Genomic DNA, 19,902 nt, shown 5'->3' with positions numbered 1-19,902 from the left:
TGAAGGTTATAGTATTCAGCAGCATTTAAAACAACCGAGAGATGGTCAGTCAATTGTTCTTTTCAGTTTGGAGGCTGTGGTTTAAAGTATCATTGTAATTTTATTGCATAACGACACATTTCTATTATTTCAACAACCTAATTTTGTGTTTAATTCAATCCAGTTGATCAGTACCACAAACCATGAACTCCAATATGTCAGTAAAGTTGAATCAATACCTTTCTCATGCTGTTTTAACATAAACTGTACACAATGACCTTCACAAAGCTAAGATTTAGTGTTGGACTGTTATTTTTGCATTCACTTTCTCTACTGTTCCTATCCATCCTCCTCAGCTAACTGTGAGTGAGTGGTGATTTACACTCTGGATTGACACATACATACATGTAGGCCTACTTGTGCACATGTTATATGAGAATAATGTTTGTTCACACAAGGTCCTATGCAGCTGTTCATAATGAAACTGTAGTCGTTTTAAAATGTGTCATTTTGGTCATATGTTACACCAAACTGTGGTCAGATACATCCCATTTGCTTCTGTAATTATTTAGATGTGTGGAAATCTTAACTGGAATCTCCCTGCAGCAAAGTTAATGGACATAGTTCGCAAAGACAGACGTCTGTGCATGGCAGGACAAAAGACATGGATTCTAAGGAACTCTATGTTGACTCCCACAACGAAACTGTGGCGGGTTGTAGATAAGGACAAAGGTATGAACCCGTTTCTAAAGGCTTCAGTGTTCCAGGTGCACAGTTTGGAGTTAACAATTGTGAAATGGAGGAAATATGAAACCACCAGGACAAACTGAGCAAACAAGCGAGAAGGCACTGGGACCAAGGAGGTGACAAAGAATGATTTCATCCATTTAAATTCAGATCTACACATAATAATAAGTGTGTAATAAATGTGAAGCTAAGCTAAGCTAATGTACAAACTGAAAACTGGTCAAGTAAGTATCCATAATTATTGCAAAAGAAGAAAATAATCCCACACAAAGAATATTTCTGTTGCCTAAGTAAAAGTATCAACTGGAAAGTGTATTTAACCCTTTCACAGTAGAAGTAAAGGGTTAAAATCAGTTATGACTGAATCATTCAGTTAAATTCTCTACTATAGGTGGAGGCTGACTTAATTTGGAGCTATTAATGACTGTTTTCAGTACGGAATAATCTTTCTTCAATGAAAATAATCTTTAATATTATTATTACTTGTTTGCTTTTAAAACGGTCATAACTAAAGGGAAACCTTCACTACACTATTTATTTTTCTAGTTTGAAACCTTAAAATTACAAAATAAAAAGATAAAGGCAATGATCATTTTATTCATAATAAAGCTCTTTGGTATGAAAAAGAACACACTGGTCAAATAATAGAGTAATTTAATATCTAATAATTTGACCTTATCAAATGTTATGAAGCAGTATAAGAATCATCAAAGTTACAGACAAATGGGGCAGTGAAAAAAGAAGGACGTACAATCGACATATAAATACCAAATAACACGGAGAACATACAGTAGCTGTGTACTGCTCCTATGTAGTTCAAACTATTTCATGACATTTACAACCAAGACAATTTGTGACCTTCTCTATTTGAAAAAGAGTGAAAGCAACAGGTGATGATCAAGATGAAGTTTCAATTTGTATGATCAGCCAAAGTATAAAAGTTAATCTGCCACACTGGATGGAGTGTAAGAAAAAAAAATACATCTTATGGTACGTTCAAACTGGTTGTGGAACTCTTTTGTGTTCCACAACTAAGGGCAGAAAGATGTGAGCATAAAGATCTGACTGAAGATATAGCTGACCTCATGTCATCTTCTGATACCGCCTATCCTCATAGGGTCGTGGGGGCTGCTGGAGCCCATCCCAGCTGTCATCGGGGGAGAGGCGGGCTGATGTAGCTGAACATTATTCGACTAGTAAATAGGATCCAGTGGTTCTCTGGTCTCTATGGACTAAATGTCTGGATAACATCATAATAATACCAAGAATTCAAGATAACCAACCAAACAGACCACATCGATAAGAGGCTGATAATCTGGAGGTATTATTAAGAAGTGTTGACCGCTTTAGGATAGTGACAGAGCTAAAAGCTAATGAGCGCTCCCTTCTGGCAGACATACTGAATTACACAAACAGTAACTTTAATCAGGACCACACTCTGTCAGCCCAGTATTTTCAACGCTTATCTGCTCTGATTACGTCAAGTATTTGATATATAGTGACTAATCTGATTCATTCGTATTGTCGCTATATGAAAATCAATGATTGACTGATTAACATTCAAATATATCCTCTCCCTCAAACTGAAACTTGTTTTTGTAGTCAGTGAGCTATTTCTTTCTGGGTAAAGACTGTGCATTTCCTGTGTTAATTGCCATATAATATGATATACAAAACCACCTCTCGTAGTTATTTTTCGTTGCAGTGTTTTTTTGTTTTTCGTTTTTTCTTTTTGGGCGCAGCTCTCCTCTGAATGGGTGTCTGTCTCTCTGTGTTAGCGCTGTGATAGACTGGTGACCTGTTCACGGTGTACCCCGCCTCTCACCCAATGACAACTGGGATAGGCTCCAGCCCCCCCGCGGTCCTCCAGAGGACAAGCAGTTACACAAAGTGAATGAATGAATGTTCCTCTGTATGCACGAGTGGAGGGTCTCTGGCACGTTACTGTACAAACTGAATGGAAAAACCAACAGGCTGCCCCCCACACGTTAGCAGGTCAGTTGGGACAGAATGTGAACTTGGATCAAAGTATTAAATCTGGATGTGCCCCTCAATAATAATAATAACAATAATGATAATAATAATAATAATAATAATAATAATAATAATAATAATAATAATAATAATAATAATAATAATAATAATAACATACACCTACCATGTCTGATCTAGTGCTACATTTTATGGGATTAAATTGTCTATGGAAATTGCATTAAACGCTAATTGTATTCAGGCTGCTCATAGTAGAGTGACTTAAGACAGAGTAGCTTTGTTGCTTTCTTTCAAGAAAACCCACTGATCCAAATCTCTTGACCTACGTTCTTTCAGATGATAACTGCATGCTGGTCTCTAGGGGCACACAGCTGTAAAGACACTCCTGTTCAAATCTTTCAGCTCCCCACAGACAGAGAAATACATTGACTCAGTGTGTATAATGTTAACAGTCACCAACCTAGTAGTAGACTACTTGTCTCTACACGACTTTGATTCAGTTTGTTCTTTTTATCATGTTGTTAGTAATTGGTGACTGGTTTACTGAAGAAAACGCAGCACTGCTGCAACATGAAAATATGTCATTAAGTCACGAAATACAAATATCACTGAAAGTATTGGTAGTAGAAATATATATTCATGTTTAAGTGGCATTTTACGTCTGCAGTTTGTCAAAGTAAAGTTTAACTGTGCGTCTTATTTTCTGAGTTCATTGTCTTGTGTATATATATAAACCAACATTTGATTTATTTGTACATATTATTTTTTCAGTTACATATTATTTTTTTGTGCTATCATATACAGTATACATTTAGTAATTTCAGTCCCCTCTGTACAAAACAGAACGGACAATGAGGGACATAGCAGCAGAAATGTCAGTTTTCGAGTTATTTGCTTGGTGAAATTCAAACATAAAAAGAGTGAATAAGACCTATTTGCGCCACTTCTTAGGTGCGTTTGTTTTTAAATCTCAGCGCACACCAATTGTGACAACACGCATTCACCGCTTATGAGGTAGTGAAAAATTATGTCAACATTAAAAAGTAAAACATTTAGGTGTACGATACGTTAAGATTGAACGAAAACACAAATAGGTTAGTTACAAGTGAACATCGTTAACTTGTTTTGTTGACGGCACCGGTAACACCTGGTGACATAAACCGAACGCTCCGTGGTACCTGAACCGCCCCCTGGCTATTTGACGTGTCCTGCTGCTCTGTTGCGGGCGGTGCTCACTCAGCTCCTGTCCTTCATGCTACCTACCTGCTGCTGGTTGGACTCAACACTAAAGAGGACAGCTGGCTAACTGGCTTCAGGTCTCGGTGTCGATGTTTCTGTCTTCATCATCTAGTCTTAGCCGTCACCCGTTTTGTATTCTGAGGCGGATGATATTTTTATACTTTTCTCTCAATTGTACCTGAGTACTTTGAACGCAGCACGGCAGCTCCGCTTGGAGGAATGCGCTTCAACACCTTCGTCCTAAAGTAAACGACTAAAGGAGACACAGCGTGGGTCGGCATGGAGGGCTTACACGTCCCCCATCTTTTGACAAACTCTCGGCCGTCTGTCGGCGGAGTTACGCACGATGAGAACGACCCCACCGCCGGGAAACCTCCGCCACAGGTGCCCGTGAAAAAGCAAGCCGTGAAGAGACATCACCACAAACACAACCTGAAGCACCGGTACGAGTTCCTAGAGACGCTGGGGAAGGGGACCTATGGAAAGGTGAAGAAAGCCAAGGAACGGTCCGGTAGACTGGTAAGAATACAGCCATTCTTCTTGTATTATAGTCACATCTGCAGCCAGCGTCAGGTCTGTGTGTGCTCTACTGTCCCATTGGCCACCTGTTGTTTAGAGCTAGAGAGCTATTTTTAGAAGACGCTGTCTGCACACAGGTAGATAACACGATACTCCCTGTTGCTACACGTAAAGAAAAAACAAACCGCGGAATGAAATTACTTAACTGTTGTGTAAAATAATAAAATGTGACTGCTACGCAAATGTTTGCCATCTGAACTTAAAGTTTGCCACCTGAGTTTAATGTGTTTGTGTTAGGAGGTGCTGTGTTAACCACCAAATAAGCTTTTTCTTAATGTTAAAAATAAATATTTTTTAAGTAAAATAAACATTTAATTTACAAAAGCTGATTATAGTTATTATATATCTCATATACAATGTATATTGTCATATACAATATACCTTTTTAAAAATGTGTATTCAAGTAAAATTCATGGTTAGTTAACAACAATGTGACAGGGTTTTGTGATGATTCCTCAAAGACTACGTGAGAAATTCACCTCCCGAGAAATCTGACAAAATGACTTTCAGTTATTGTTTATGAGGCGATAAAAGAAAGGAGTTTCAGTTGATAAACTGGGTGAATTTTTCCTTGAGGGGATTTTGGACAGGAAAGTTAGGTAACTTTTATTTCTGCGTTCCTGGCTGAAGGAAGAGGAGGAAATTGCCTTTCAGGTGAATTCCAGTTCCCCATGACCTAAAGGGAAATGGGAGGCATTGAAAACAGACTGGTTGGAGATAAGCTTTTAAAAGGGTCACAGGGGAGTCTGCAAACACAAGACATCTTGTGTCTTTTTGTAGATAAGAGCCTCCAGTAGTTCAGTCTTAACAGAGTCTGTGAATATTTGTATTAGTTGTCTACAGTATGTTGGCAGCAGAATGCAGAACATTTAAACTCTTCTGTCAACTGTAAAAGTACGCAAAATGAAGCTAAATTTGATTCAACATCTTTGTGAAGTTATAAAAACAGACCAGGTAATGGACATTACAACACAAACAAGTCAGATGTTTTCAGATTCCCTCCTGTTGTTAAAAAATAAAAATTAAGTCATTAAGTCGCTGCTGAGACTGTGTAGTTAACAGAAACTTGCTCAAAGATCGTGTCTGATATGAGTGAAAGTCAAGGAAGCAGATCCCAGGAATTCCCCTCTTGGAACTGCAGGAAACATACAGTGATACAAGTTCAGCCTTGTCCACACACCCATCTCTGCTCCCACACTGTTGGTGCTCTCGGCTGTTTTTATAGGACATGAGTTGGTGTCTGAGATTTATCCCTGCAGGCAGTCTCCTGATCCAGCATGCCTCAGAAAATGTCCAAACACTGATTAATTCAAGCACGTGTTTTGAAATTAACGGCAAAACAAACGGCAGTTAAAGATTTATTTGGTTAACCTTGCTTGCCTCATTATTGACAACATAATGGACACAGATATGTAATTCGATACAGGGAGTGACACAACAAAAAGGGTGGCTTCATCTTGCGTGCCGCAGCACAACGGCTGTTCCCATTGTCTAAGTGCATACGAATCCATGTAGGTGGGGGGTTCAGCATACATAGATGTAGGGTTGATCTGTCACTCAGTGCAGGACATGAATGCTGTGTGTGTGTGTATGTGTTCATACCGACACCCCAGTTAAAATCCTAGTTACTTAAGCTAGGTTAAGTGTTGCACTGGTATGTAATAGGTTCTTAGTTGGAACGAGCTATGAATGCGTTGAAGATTCAAGATGTTTATTGTCATTTGTACAGTACAAACAATAATTTTAGACCACACAGCACCATTCTTTCTTTGCAAGTTTCCCTTCCTAACAATAATCTAGATATAGAGAATGTAAAACCTAAAAAGAAAGACTAAAAATCATGGTGCATGAGAAGTCTGTTAAATTAAGAGTTTAAATGCTGATCCTAAGAAAATGCTCTGTGTCTCTGTGCAGTGTTGTAGGACTCTGATCATTTGCTAGTAAATATCCCAGTAGCACAGAAAAACACCATTTCCCAAAACCCGGGGTCATGTTTTTAACTGCTTGTTTTGTCAATCAATATCAGGGTTTAGATGGAATTCAAGACTTTATTCAAAACAAGTTACTGACGGTCCTTATAATTTAAAGTAAGTTAGCTAGCAAGTGGAATTTACACTTTTTCCAACAAAGTTCTTATTTAGGCTCACATTACTGACATGTATCTGGGAGTATACTGTTAAATGTGTCCGATCACATATAGAGCTACATATTAGCTGTTTTGTGCTGACCTCTAAATGCATCACATGTTAGCACACTAACGCTAGTTAGCTTTATACGTTTTTCGTCAGCTAAAACATGAAACCCAAAAGTCATTAAGGGCTGAATTTATGAGTGTGTTGTGTTCCATATTATTTCTTACACTCTCCTATGAGATTAGTGTCACACATTAGCATGCTAATGTTAGCTTTGTCAGTTGGTCCAGTTACCACAAACATGAAAAATGTTTGCACAGTCCACTCTGTTGATGAATTAATGTAAGTATACAGATTAGTTATTCCTCTACTAAGTTTGAATTGACCAGGTGTCTAATGGCGCCAGTTATGTTTCCAAATGCCAAAGTAAGGTCTGAGTGTTTGTACAGAACCTCTATGTGAAATATCAGAGATTTCAGCCTCTCAGTGCGTATTGCGTGCAGTGGACCGACCTTAACAAAGACCGCGCACACACACGCATACCCTCACATGGGTGTGAGCTCATCATGAGTGTGAGTCCAGCCTGACAGCAATGCAAACGAGCGCCGCAAACCTCCTTTCCCAGAGTCAAGGGAGGTCCGGGTGGTGTTGAACATACTGTTGACCTGGAGGAGCAGCCGCACCAGACAGTGACTCATGACGGGCCGGTGTGTTGAGGCTGATATGACAAGTCGCCGCTTTACTCATTTTGTTTGCGTCGGTGGCCCCGAGGCTTAGGAAATAGAGATAACAAGGACACCCCTCCACCAGCGGCACATGGTGCCTCACGACACCCTTCAACCTTGGGGTAGACTGATGACGCACTCTGCGCTCAGAGGAATCCCAAGCATCTGAGCCTCAAACAGACGACATAAGGACATGAATACTGTCTTGTCAAAGGCCTGTCTGCATATGCAGATACAACCGATACTATTCAAATTTAAATGTTCTTCCTTTAGCCTTGTACGTAACGGCAAACAATAGACTTCTTCACAGCAGACAATACTGACCCATCATTCCCTCCGCCTGTTTAGAAAAAAGTTTTCAGTTCACTGCTCATCAGTCCTCTCACTGTGGGACCGCAAACGGCTTTTTCTTAGATGTTTTAAGCATATTCCACTAATGCGTAGTCATTTCCACCTAAGTTGACTGCTATTTAAAAACTGATTGCACTAATAAGAGAGATTATGTAACTTTGATCTTTAATCATTGGTTTATGGCGTCTGATGTTGGTAAAGAAGGAACAAACTGACAGAACCAGTTTATTGATTTACTATCTTACCTTTAATAACATTCCTTTCAACGGGTATCTGCATTCTTCTTCAACTGTCACTTGTAAACTGGTTCTTTATTGTAACAATCCACTCTTTTTTCTCTCCTCAGGTTGCTGTAAAGTCTATCAGAAAGGACAAGATCAAGGATGAGCAAGACCTGGTTCATATCCGCAGAGAAATCGAGATCATGTCCTCACTCTGTCATCCGCACATCATCACCATATACGAAGGTACGTTTGCTGTGTGCGCTTTGCTACAGTTTTCATCATCTACCCCTAACATGCTGCACAAAACGTGATACCTGGGGAAAAGTCGCCTCTCAATCAGCCTCTGTTTGACATTCTGAGTTTGGTCACGCAAAGCCTTTGTGCCCATGTCCGATGCTTCGGTTACATAAGAAATGTTACCCTACTATACCCGTCAGCATTGTGAGATAATGTGCGGGGCCTTGTGTCTTCCAGTGGCCCCCTCACGCCTGATGAGATAGGCTGCAGTGCACGTTTGTTTGCTGTATAGTTATCGTGGGGCCCCAATTATCGTAATCAGTGTGACCTAGGGGTTGCACAGAAAGGTTTTATCGTATAATCTTAAAACGCAACACACATATATGTAAATGGTTTGAGATAAGCTGTACATGAAATTAAATTGAAGCTGATTCTCTTGTTCTTTCAGTATTTGAAAACAAGGACAAAATTGTGATCGTGATGGAGTATGCCAACCGGGGGGATCTGTACGACTACATCTGCGACAAGAGGAACATCTCTGAGCGGGAGGCCAGGCACTTCTTCAGGCAGATTGTATCGGCGGTGCACTACTGCCACCAGGTACAGCACTTTCCCTTAAATCAACATCATATAAAGTGGTTTGCTGATAGCAGAATCTAGTTTTATGGCAGGGTATATTAGCCCTGTCAGACCTGGTTTATTTCCAGGGCACTGGCACCTTCACAGTTACATAACGGCCATTATTCTCTGTCAGCCCGCTGGTCTGAACAGGGAGTCTGTGAGAACGAAGCTGGGGGAAATGAACAGTTGGTCTGTGCGGAGCTAGCGTCAGGGCTAAAGGCCAGCTCTCCCCAATAGGCACGCATGCACACACACACACAGACACACACACACACACACACACACACACACACACACACACACACACACACACACACACACACACGGTCTCACAGTTTAATGAGGGTGTGAAGACGCAGAACACACACAATCAGATGTAGTCTAGAGCTCTGTAATCACAAACATTTGGAGCACATTATATTTTAGTGTTGCTGCTCTTTGCACGGCATTTCTAAATGTTTGCTGGGTAATATTTACACAGCCAATTGCCCTGTCGTATACTCCATAAACCATCTGCCTTACTTCACTTTTATGCGGTCCTGATGTCTCGTAAAACATTTTGTTTACTGTGGTTACACAAGAGAAAATGCAATTCGAACCCCCACTTTTGTCATTTACCTGCAGCTTGGTGATACATTCTTAAGACTGATAATTTCTTCATGATTGCATCTTAACAATAAACGAGTGCAGCTTAACATAGCCGGCAAAGAATGCGTCTGTTGCTACAACAAGTCCCCACACGTAAGAAGTAGTTGACCTCCATTTTCTGAAAGAAAAGCAAACGCAAACTCATTTGAGTCAAAGGCATGCCCCCCTGGGGAGTAGAGGACAATGGAGCATAGCTGACGTACCAGAAAATAATCTTTACTCGTACAAGAATGTGTCCTGTCCCGGAATAAACTGATCCTTTTATGTAATTGAGGCAGCTTCCAGTAAATTGATAAGGGAATGCCTTGGGGGGGGGGTTGGATCTTTTTATATTAAAAAAAAAAGATTGTGTGTGTGTATAATACAAAACTGACATCTTTTTTTTTCTTTTTTCCTTTTTAGAATGGAATAGTACACCGGGACCTGAAACTGGAGAATATTTTACTGGATGGTAACGGGAATGTTAAGGTATGCATGAATACACCTTCCCTCCATAGACAGAACCATAACATATGTGAAGTTAAGATTATGAATATCTATATGTAAATATTGAAGGCATAACATTTTAATTACTGCATAACATCTGTGCAAAGAGATTCTTTATGTCTGAATTCAGTACTTGATGGAGAAAAGTGATAGAACTGTAATTGAAAAAGATTTGTTGTAAAGTAATCATGTGTTATCTTCCAGATCGCAGACTTTGGACTGTCAAACCTTTACCACGGTGACGAGTATCTTCAGACTTTCTGTGGCAGTCCCCTGTATGCTTCCCCGGAGATTGTCAATGGACGCCCGTACCGCGGTCCAGAGGTAGACACTTGGTCTCTTGGTGTCCTCTTATACACGCTGGTTCATGGCACCATGCCCTTTGATGGAAATAACCACAAGACACTGGTCCAGCAGATCAGCACGGGAAACTACCGCAAACCCAACAACCCCTCTGGTGAGTCTTCTTCCAGAGGACTAAAACTCTGTCTTAGTTTCTATCTGAGCTTATCCTTAACTGCTTTGCCACTCTGTCCTCTGTCAGATGCGTGTGGACTCATCCGTTGGATGCTGATGGTAAACCCTGAGCGCCGAGCTACAATAGAAGAGATTGCCGGACATTGGTGGCTCAACTGGGGCTACCAGCAGCCATTACTGTGTGAGAGGAAGAACAGTCAAGTAGAGCAGACCCCTTCACCGTTATCTCCATCAACAACCCACCCTGGTGGACTGGCCGGTGTCGCTAGCTGGCTGCGCCGTACGTCTAGGCCTTTACTGGAGAACGGCTCCAAGATGCGTTGCCTGCTCCGCTCACAGGGAGGTGGAGGCGACGTAGTCCGGCAACGCTCTCTGCGAAGGTCACGCAAGGAGAATAACGTCTCCCAGACGGTTCATGAAGCAAGCTCGGACACTCGACCCTCAAAGGGTATTCTTAAGAGACGCAACAGTGCTAAACAGAAGGCGATGAGTGAAAGCCCAGCCTTGGAGCCGCAGAACATTTTGGGCTTGTCTGCACCTGCTAATGCCCCTTCAGCTGCACTGCTGCCTCGCAAAGGTATCTTGAAGAAGCCCTCTGAGCAAGAGTCAGGCTATTACTCCTCTTCTCCTGAGAACAGTGACTCTGGCTGGGTACCACAAGCTAAAGAGTGCCCTTCAGCACCAACACGCAGGAAAGGCATCCTCAAACGGAACGGAAAGTTCTCCTCGGGTGGCTTCCAAGAGTTTGGGTCTCTGGACCAGCTGGCAGCCTCTTTACCTCGCGGAAGCATCAGGTCGAGACCAAGCGGCGCCATTAGCGAAGACAGCATCCTGTCGTCAGAGTCCTTCGACCAGCTGGATCTACCGGACCGCGTGAGACCTCCAACGCTAGCTGATAAACCAGCCAAGGCTACCATGAGAGGCTGCGTCTCCGCCGACAACCTGCTGGACATCCAGGAAGACGGGATCCTGGCTGATGGACGGCTGAGGCCCTGGAACTGTTACGAGTCCGGAGTGGCTGACAGTGCCTTTTCTATCACAGACTGTGATAACGTCACAGAGGCCTACAAACACGCCATGGTCATACAGGGCTCTGTAGTGAGCTGAAGACCAGTAATAAGAAAAGGGCACAAACTAAAGAATGGTTTTTCATTTTGAATTTTTGAAATGACTAAACATCTGAAGACAGGGCCAAAGTGTATTACGTGAAAACATCAGCGCACCGTAGACAGTCATCAGTTTGGCTAACTTCAGGAATTGCACAGTACCAAAAAGGGAGGGGGCTTGTTTCATCAGATTGTAGTTTTGATGGTGATTCATAAATTACACTGAAGTAAAAGACACTTTTTATAAATATTATGAGTAATAAAGTGCAATTGGAAAAAGTCCATTTCAAAGACTCTCAAGGGAAGAGAGCTGCTGAAGCTGCTCAATCTGAAATGCTATTTTTCACTATCAAATGTAGCTAAAGAGAAGATTCCCGCTGAGACCAAAACACTGCTTTGAGTTTGGGCAACATTTTGCATCGAAAGCGTAGGATTTCACAAGTGACTTGAAAGACTCAATACGTGCAGGCCACAAAGGTGGTGTCACTTAGTGTTGACAGGGCAGCCTGAAAAAGTTTTATCTCTATTGGATTTTAACTTTGTTTTTCTGGGATAACAGGAAGTTTAATTTAAGGAAGAGTTTTCTCTTTTACTGTATTCTACATTTTTACTGTGTTAGGATGTTGGGAACATGACATTTCATGAATACCAAAGAGCAAACTTTTATAATGTCACTGGACTTTTTTTTTGGTTTATTAAAAGCACTTGGAGAAAAGTGCCAAGATGGTGTTGTGTTTGTAACAGGGACTTTTTCATTTTTAGTTTTTTTTACTGTTGTTGTTTTTCCTGGCATGACTTGTGTATGGAGTAAGTGGAGTATGACTTGAATAATAATAATGACTCACCCACAAGTGTAACCAGTCAAACCTGCTCTGGCTCTTAAGCCTATCTTTATACAAGAGCACCAGTTGCAGTTGACTTTTTGTATACATGGCAGTTTCACAGAAAAGGTGGGGCTCATTAAGTCACTTCACTTTCATTTTGTTTGTTCAACCCATTTAAATACAAGCTTGTTTGTGTATATCTGAAGTGAGTTTTGATGATCAATGGTGGAATATCGCGTGATGCAGTATTTTACTAAGATGGATAAGGTGAGCCACTTAAGTAAGTTTGGTAAAATCCCGAATTATGGAAATAGATCATTCATTGCATAAGGCTCCCTGACCTGGTTATCACGCTTAATTGTTAAACCGCTTTTATCGTTTCTTTATGAAGTTACATGCTGAAGTTGCCTAATTTGATTGACATTTAATTACAACATCAGGTCCATGTCTGGAGATAACACATTCAGGCAATGGAGACCTGACGACCATATAATGTATTTATCGGCCGTCATTTGAGCCGTAAGTAATAAAAGTTGCACAAGGCAGTTAATGGAAACTGTAAAACCACACTGTTGGTGAAAACTGGAAAGTAGAAAACAAAAACTTTTTTTTAATTATTTATGATTTAATTTTTTTCGGCACACTGCAGCCAGTTTGTATATAAACATATTCTCTCACTTTCACTGGACGTTCTTGGCATTTCTGAAATGTGGTATGTGGACTGTATTGAGGTCTGAGCTACACAATGTCTCTGATTTTTTATAATAAAGGGTGACACAGGGAGAACCTGTGGTCAGCCTTTGGAAAGACATGTTTAATTTGTTATACAATTAAATGTGTATTAGGGCTTTTCATTGCCGGTTCTGTCTCTCATCTCATGTTGCAGGTTCAATTCACACTTTTTTTGATGGCAACAAAATTGACATTTTGCTGCTAAAGTTACCAGTTTATCGTTTATATGACCGTGATCTGCCATGCTGTCGTGAATGGAATGAGGAAATCAATAAAAAAAACTGAACTCAGTGGCCGACTAACATTGTCTTTGACCTTTATACAGATGTTTTAAGTTATAGTTTAACAGGATTGATCTGTAGTCAGCACTGTTGAAACCATGCATGAAACACGTACTTAAACTCAGCAGAACTGTAAATACTTATAAGAAACAACATACACATGAATAACAGAGAATATTACAAGTAAAATGTGCAAACATTGCTATCAGAGCAATTCAACGGTTAATGGCTTAAAAACCTCACGTCAGATCAGATATTAATAAAAAATAATTAAACCTTTCAAAGCTGCAAAATACTTAAAAACATGCAGCAACAACAGGAGTTTAAAGCAAAGCTTAATTATTGAAATCGCTACAATTTTTTTCCTTTTAAAAATGTGTAATAAACACAAGCCTTTGGTCTGGGCTTCTTGTTCCATCAAGGCTGTAAATGTAGACCACATCCTAACCTTTCATTGCAGGGAGGAGTGTTTCAGCTCAATTGCCTGAGCTGGTGTCACCGGTGTCAATAAAACATCCTGGATGTCAGCAGGGGTGTAGCTGATCCCTGAGCTGTGCGCCGCCGATCTGCAAACACTGTTCTGGAAACAGGAAGGCAGGCTGACCTCTAACACACTCCATAGCTGGTTGTAGCAGAGGAGGACGGTGCTCTGCTCGGGGCCACATTTGAAAGGAAAACAATGCTGAGTTCATCAATACAGACATGACACACAGACACATTTAGTCGTGGAGAAAGAGTTTCAACATGTGCATAGACACTGTTATTTGAGCAGTTAACTGCTGGATTGTGCTTTTTCTACTATTTGATCAGGCTGCTTGCAAAAATTACAAGATACCATTACTGTTGGCAATAGGGCAAAGTCAAAAGAGATATCTTTTAAAAATGCCAGTTAAACATTACCCTTACCAGATCAGCGGCCAAAAGGTTGGCCAAAAGCTCTGGCACTGAATCTGAGGAGGCAGCATCCACCAACTTTAACTTCAGGACAGCAATGCTCACACAGGCACAAGCAATGGTGGAGGGCAGGAAGGCTGTAAACCTGGAATCTGAGGATAAGGGAAAGTTAATGTATATCGACCACCTGGACATCTACTTTATGTGCACTCTGCTTATATAAAGAGCCGTTTATATCCTTCAACCTGCTCCTGGAAAGCAATGCAATATTTGCACATAATAAAAAAACTTGATATTCAAGTGTTTCATAATGTTTCATAATGTCGAGAAGTAGGTTTGTGTACACAGCTGACCTTAACATTTCAGAGACAGCCTGTCGCCAACTCCAATAAAAACCTTGATTCATATTCTGAATATCCCATTTATTCAGTGGTTTGAAAAAGTGTTGGTCTGCCTCAAGATTTCATATTGTTTGCATGTTTGTCACACATAAATGTTTCAGGTCATCAAACGAATTTCAATATTAGTCAATGATAACACAAGTAAACACAAAGTGCAGCTTTTAAATGAAGGTTTTTATTATTAAAGGGAAACAAATCTGTGGTCTCTGTGGTTCTTTACACCTGAGTTCCATTTCTGTAGCCACACCCAGACCTGATTACTGCCGCACCTGTTCTCCATCAAGACATCGCTTCAATGGGACCTGCCTGACAAAGTGAAGCAGACCAAAAGATCCTCAAAAGCTATTCAAAGAAATAGGAACAAACGAGAAAGAAAGTAATTGACAAATGTCTGGGAAAGGTTCTAAAGCCATTTCTAAAACTTTGGGACTCCAGGAAATCACAATGAGATCCATTATCCACAAATGGAGAAAACATGGAACAACCAAAATTACCCCAAGAGCTCAGCACTGACTCATCCAAGAGGTCACAAAAGACCCCACAACAACATCCAAAGAACCAAAGGCCTCACTTTCCTCAATTAAGGTCCGTGTTCATGACTTCACTGTAAGAAAGAGACTGGGTTCAAAAATCAAAACCACTGCTGAACAAAAAGAACATAAAGACTTGTCTCAGTTTTGCCAGAAAACATCTTGATGATGCCCAAGACTTTTGGGAAAATACTCTGTGGACTGACGAGACAAAAGTTGAACTTATGGAAGGTGTGTGTCCCATTACATCTGGTGTAAAGTAACACTTCAGAAAAATAACATCATAGCAACAGTAAAACCTGGTGGAGGTAGTGTGATGGTCTGGGGCTGTTTTGCTGCTTCAGTGGCTGAATAAAAACAATTCTCTGAAGACTGGGCCAAAGTTCCTCCACAGCTCTGGAAAAGACTCATTGCACGTTATCACAAACGCTTGATTGCAGTTTTTGCTGCCAAGTGTGGCCCAACCAGTTATTAGAGGCAATCACTTTTTCACACAGGGCCATGAAGCTCTGGATTTAGTTTTCCCTTAATAATTAAAACCTTCAAAACTGCATTTTGTGTTTACTTTGTTTTATCTTTGACTAATTACATTTGTTTGATCTGAAACATTTAAGAGTGACAAATATGCAAAACAAATAAGAAATCTGGAAGGGGTCCACCGCTTTTTCACACCACTGTACATCTAAAATGTACTGGAATGAAAATACGCTGGTGCCAATACTGCTAATAGTAATAAAATAAGAATAATAAGATGCTGATGGTGGAACAGTTGTGATAAAGTCAATGAAGGCAGGGTGGTAGACTGTTAGTCAGACGCCAGCATCGCAGACACACCCTGACAGACAAGCTGTGCTTAAAAGCAGACACTTCCCAAAACATGACCATCTGATATCCTTATTGCTTCAGGCTGGAGAAATGCTGAGACAAAAAGTCTGACATTCAGTCCTTTTTTCCCCGACACCTTCCTGAATGGGTTAAAATTTCGAGGGCTCGGAATCGACTTAATTACCGGCTGTAATGTTATATAGTTGGTTAGAATCTGCGCTAACTGACTGTATCCCTGCGACCTGTTGCCTCAGGCCGCATCACAGAGATTCGTGGGAAATCAGCCAGTTGAATAGTCGGACGCAGGTCTTTCACCACGGACAATGCAGGATTACACAAACTCAGCTCTCTGTCTCCTGAATGAACCGCTGACGCATCACAATCAAAGTTATGGCTGCTTTCGTGGCCGTTGTTCACGTTTAATGTTGCTCATTTTGTAAAAGTGCGTTACCGATGAGGGTCTTCTGTCGTATTCTAATTAGGAAAACCGTGTCATGTGTGGGCACCACAGTTATGTAACTTACCCATGGCTGCGAGAGCGATGTAGGAGTGAACGTGCCTGCGCATGTTTTGAAGGTGCGGGGGTTGAGCGAAGGGGAGAGCATGAAGAATTGGCTCCAGGAAGTCAGAGGGTACCACGGAGGCCAGACACCAGTCTAATCTGGACACCACTGCTACCTCCCACTGCTGCAACACACACAAATTCCTCTGACGCAGTGCACCATCAAAACACAGAAGATGCAACACTAACACATACAGATGTGACTAACCATTACGCAACTATTTATTTTCCTTTTGAGTCATTTCCTTTTTAGTCTGTTGCCTTTAGTGTGCAACAGAGCACTTGTGGGTTTTAATTTATTGCTGGTTTTAGTATTTCAGATATACTGAGACCTGGATAATTGAGAACTTTCACAGCTGCAGCTGGATTCTTCCTTAGTGTTGAAGGATCTTCTAAAGTTCCCTGGACTATATTATCTCAGGGATAACTTCACTGCAGTGGCTTTTCGAGCACATTTTTCATCTTCAATTAATATCACAGGCACCCTGAGTCTCATAATCTGTTGTTCAGACAGACGTTTAGAAGGGGGAAAGTCTTCAGCGAGCTCTTCGGTATCATTTTGTGTGCCTCACTGAACAAGAGAAAGTAGGGAGTTATCTGAGGACACAGCTGTTAATATTATTAGGAAGTCAAAGGTTTGTGGGACCCTGGCCAACATCTTTGGACGCGGCCAAAAGATGAAAACTGACACCAATTTGAAGAAAATGCAAATGGGGGGAGGGGGGCAAGTGTGTCCGTTGCACCATATGTTGGTTTCAAAATAAAAGTAGGTTCCAGAGAAAAACCAGGAGAGAAAAAAATAGTGTGTTAAATGCACATTAAATATCTGAAATCTGGATCTTTTATTTCGGCTCTATGTTCCCACAAGAAAAACAAAGAATTATCCGCCAGTAGACAGAAGGTGAATGGCTGAGCACACAAAGCATGTTTCAGTGATTTATGATTCAAGTCGTGTTTCCTGCCACTTCCACAATAATAAGAATAATGTGACACGATGAAAAGCTTGGAGCAGACGTGTTACTGATCTCCTGCTGTGTCTGCAACAGGATGCCATTGAACTGCACAGGGCTAAATTAAATCAGATCATTATCATGGCAGTGTCATTCAACTGGATAATGACCTGATAACCTTGATCTAGGAACACCCAAAAAAAAGAGCCAGGATCTTAAAGTACTTGTTGAAAGAGCTGGCGTTTACAGTTGTGTGAAGCCATCACATCTTATTTTGTGGTCTAGAAGAGACAAACTACAGCGTAGTGAGCTTAGTAGTCTCAATAAGAACAACAAAAAGAGTTTGGATTCTGTCTTTGGATTCCTGCCTCAAAATAACATGCTACAATATGCATGTTTTTCATCACAGTTGCCAGCATTTTGTCCAGGACACTTTCATTTATTGCATTCAGTATCAAAGGGCACGTTTCAGTCAACTATGAAACAGAGAGCAGATCTGACTTGATTCAAAGAATGAATATTTCAGTCACATTTGTACATGATATGGAAGCTTTTTTTATATATTTTCATATTTCTCTGACCATCTGCTAAATGTTTTACCTAGCGAATATTTTACGTCTATTTGCAAACCCACCGCACAGTTCGCAGAACTGTACCGCTTGTGACCTGTCCTAACGAACTGGTGATAATCTCCTCTCTTTTCCCACTTTGTAAATACTTTTTAGAGGCCTGAAGAAGTCAAGCATGTGAGTAACTGTCAAGAACAGCATAAAAACCACAAATTAAATGTGAATGATCCCTTTTAACGCTTTTTTATCAAGTTAATTATTTTAAGACCCCTCGGGATGCAACCTCCCGAGTTGGGAAACCCTGTGATAAGGAGTCATATGAAACACTCAAACAGATTGATTGTATATTTGGGTCTCATTCAGTGCTTCACCACTGGTGATCAGTGGTGGTGTTAAACGCGATGTAGCTGTCTCCTCTGTGGGCAAATTATAGCAGAAATGGTGGCAGAAAACAGTTAAGATAATGTTTTTACCAGGATGTCTGAGACTGAAACGGAGCAGTCGGTGTAGATGCAGAGCTTTCTGGCAGTCAGGGGGACAGTCTCTCTCATTTTGGAGGCCAGAAACATACAGACTGCTCCTAAAAGCTGCAGCTTGGACTTCTCAATGTCAAAGCGGCTCAGGTAACAGTCCAGGTAGTGCACCGCCAGGGGAAACGCCTCTTCTTCACATTTCTGCTCCTCACACACCTGTCAGACACTCATTTTATTGATTTCAACCCCAATGTTAAAAAGTGTTTTTAGTTTATTATTATCATTATTATTATTATTATGGAAGAGCATCACAAAAAAATAGCATACCTGAAACATCCACACTGCCAGCATCCGCCTCATATACGGCTGAATGTCGGTGTGAACTCCGTCAAAAATGGAGGACGGCCCGCTGGTCTCCTCCAGGGCCCGCAGGTTGTGTATTACTCTGGGGTCTCCATTTAATGTGTGGTCGTTGGCTGCTCGGGGGACCACACACCGGTCGATTTCATCGCCATTAATTGTGTCATTAAAGTTGTCCATCTTCAGAAATGTCCATCAGGTTAATGCAGTAGCATCAATCAACCGTTAAGCTAACATTAGCCTGTCCATGCTAACGCTAGCTAGCCTAGTTCTGTAACTGCTCACGAAGTACCACATTTAATTTAAAACGTCTTTCAACATGAAAAAATACCTGTATATATTATTTGTAATGTTAATCCCACAAGATTTATCGGACTGTCTTTCTCACTTATTGACGCCTGTTATCTAAAAAGAATCTTAGCCGTGAGCTAAATTTGTACCAAACAGTCCAAGATGTTCCATGAAAGGAGCCAACGTTACATATAAACCACTACAAGTTAAAGCTCCGCTACGTCAGACTTTGTTAGTATTGGAGAAACATGTAGTAAAGATGATTCATTATTAATAACAGTAAATGTATTGGTTCTTCTGACAGATATATAATTTAGTTTTTAGTAACGAAGTATAAAATATATATTTTAATGAGGCTATGTGAATTGTGACACAAACTAGTTGAGTTATGGGCCAGAATTCTAAAAGAAAGTTGAAAAACACTGGTTTGATGGCCTGTTGTAGAATATTGACTGTTGTAGTCCATTGAATATATGAATTAATAAACTCAGTTTCCACTAGGATGTTTTCTGTTTATTCTTATTGTTTATTGTAGTAGAAGTTGAGTAGTAGTAGAAATAGTTCTAGGACTTGAATCTTAAATTGTTGAAATGTTTTTTGTGCGCTCCAGTGATGCACCTTGCGACTGATGAATTGTCCATTAGTTCAGCCCAACAAAAATAAAGCT

General features: G+C 40.7%; 2 protein-coding genes across 2 annotated transcripts; one reads left to right on the top strand and one right to left on the bottom strand.

The window, feature by feature from the left end:
• Positions 1-3,959: 3,959 nt before the first annotated feature.
• nuak2 (NUAK family, SNF1-like kinase, 2) lies at positions 3,960-13,390 on the top strand. Its single transcript, XM_047583888.1, has 6 exons — positions 3,960-4,476; positions 8,091-8,211; positions 8,654-8,805; positions 9,877-9,942; positions 10,165-10,417; positions 10,505-13,390. The coding sequence occupies exons 1-6, from the start codon at positions 4,237-4,239 to the stop codon at positions 11,542-11,544; spliced, it is 1,872 nt and encodes a 623-aa protein (XP_047439844.1). The 5' UTR covers positions 3,960-4,236; the 3' UTR covers positions 11,545-13,390.
• ccnd3 (cyclin D3) lies at positions 12,292-19,418 on the bottom strand. The gene is made up of 5 exons (XM_047583889.1): positions 18,912-19,418; positions 18,585-18,800; positions 16,555-16,717; positions 14,287-14,426; positions 12,292-14,029 (listed from the first exon to the last, which is right to left on the bottom strand). The coding sequence occupies exons 1-5, from the start codon at positions 19,122-19,124 to the stop codon at positions 13,832-13,834; spliced, it is 930 nt and encodes a 309-aa protein (XP_047439845.1). The 5' UTR covers positions 19,125-19,418; the 3' UTR covers positions 12,292-13,831.
• Positions 19,419-19,902: the final 484 nt, after the last annotated feature.

This window comes from Mugil cephalus, chromosome 4 (assembly GCF_022458985.1).
Source record: "Mugil cephalus isolate CIBA_MC_2020 chromosome 4, CIBA_Mcephalus_1.1, whole genome shotgun sequence".
NCBI lineage: Eukaryota > Metazoa > Chordata > Actinopteri > Mugiliformes > Mugilidae > Mugil > Mugil cephalus.
Note: the sequence above shows the minus strand (reverse complement) of the source record. Positions and strands in the feature narration are given on the sequence as shown.

What these genes read in the sequence shown, in the direction of transcription:
- ccnd3 (XM_047583889.1), bottom strand. Translation starts at nt 19,124, where the DNA reads ATGGACAACTTTAATGACACAATTAATGGCGATGAAATCGACCGGTGT. An exon ending in TGGCAGTGTGGATGTTTCAG is followed by an intron (nt 18,801 to 18,911) that starts GTATGCTATTTT and finishes AGTGTCTGACAG; the next exon opens with GTGTGTGAGGAGCAGAAATG. An exon ending in TTTCAGTCTCAGACATCCTG is followed by an intron (nt 16,718 to 18,584) that starts GTAAAAACATTA and finishes TGTGTGTTGCAG; the next exon opens with CAGTGGGAGGTAGCAGTGGT.
- nuak2 (XM_047583888.1), top strand. Translation starts at nt 4,237, where the DNA reads ATGGAGGGCTTACACGTCCCCCATCTTTTGACAAACTCTCGGCCGTCT. An exon ending in CGGTGCACTACTGCCACCAG is followed by an intron (nt 8,806 to 9,876) that starts GTACAGCACTTT and finishes TTTCCTTTTTAG; the next exon opens with AATGGAATAGTACACCGGGA. An exon ending in CAAACCCAACAACCCCTCTG is followed by an intron (nt 10,418 to 10,504) that starts GTGAGTCTTCTT and finishes GTCCTCTGTCAG; the next exon opens with ATGCGTGTGGACTCATCCGT.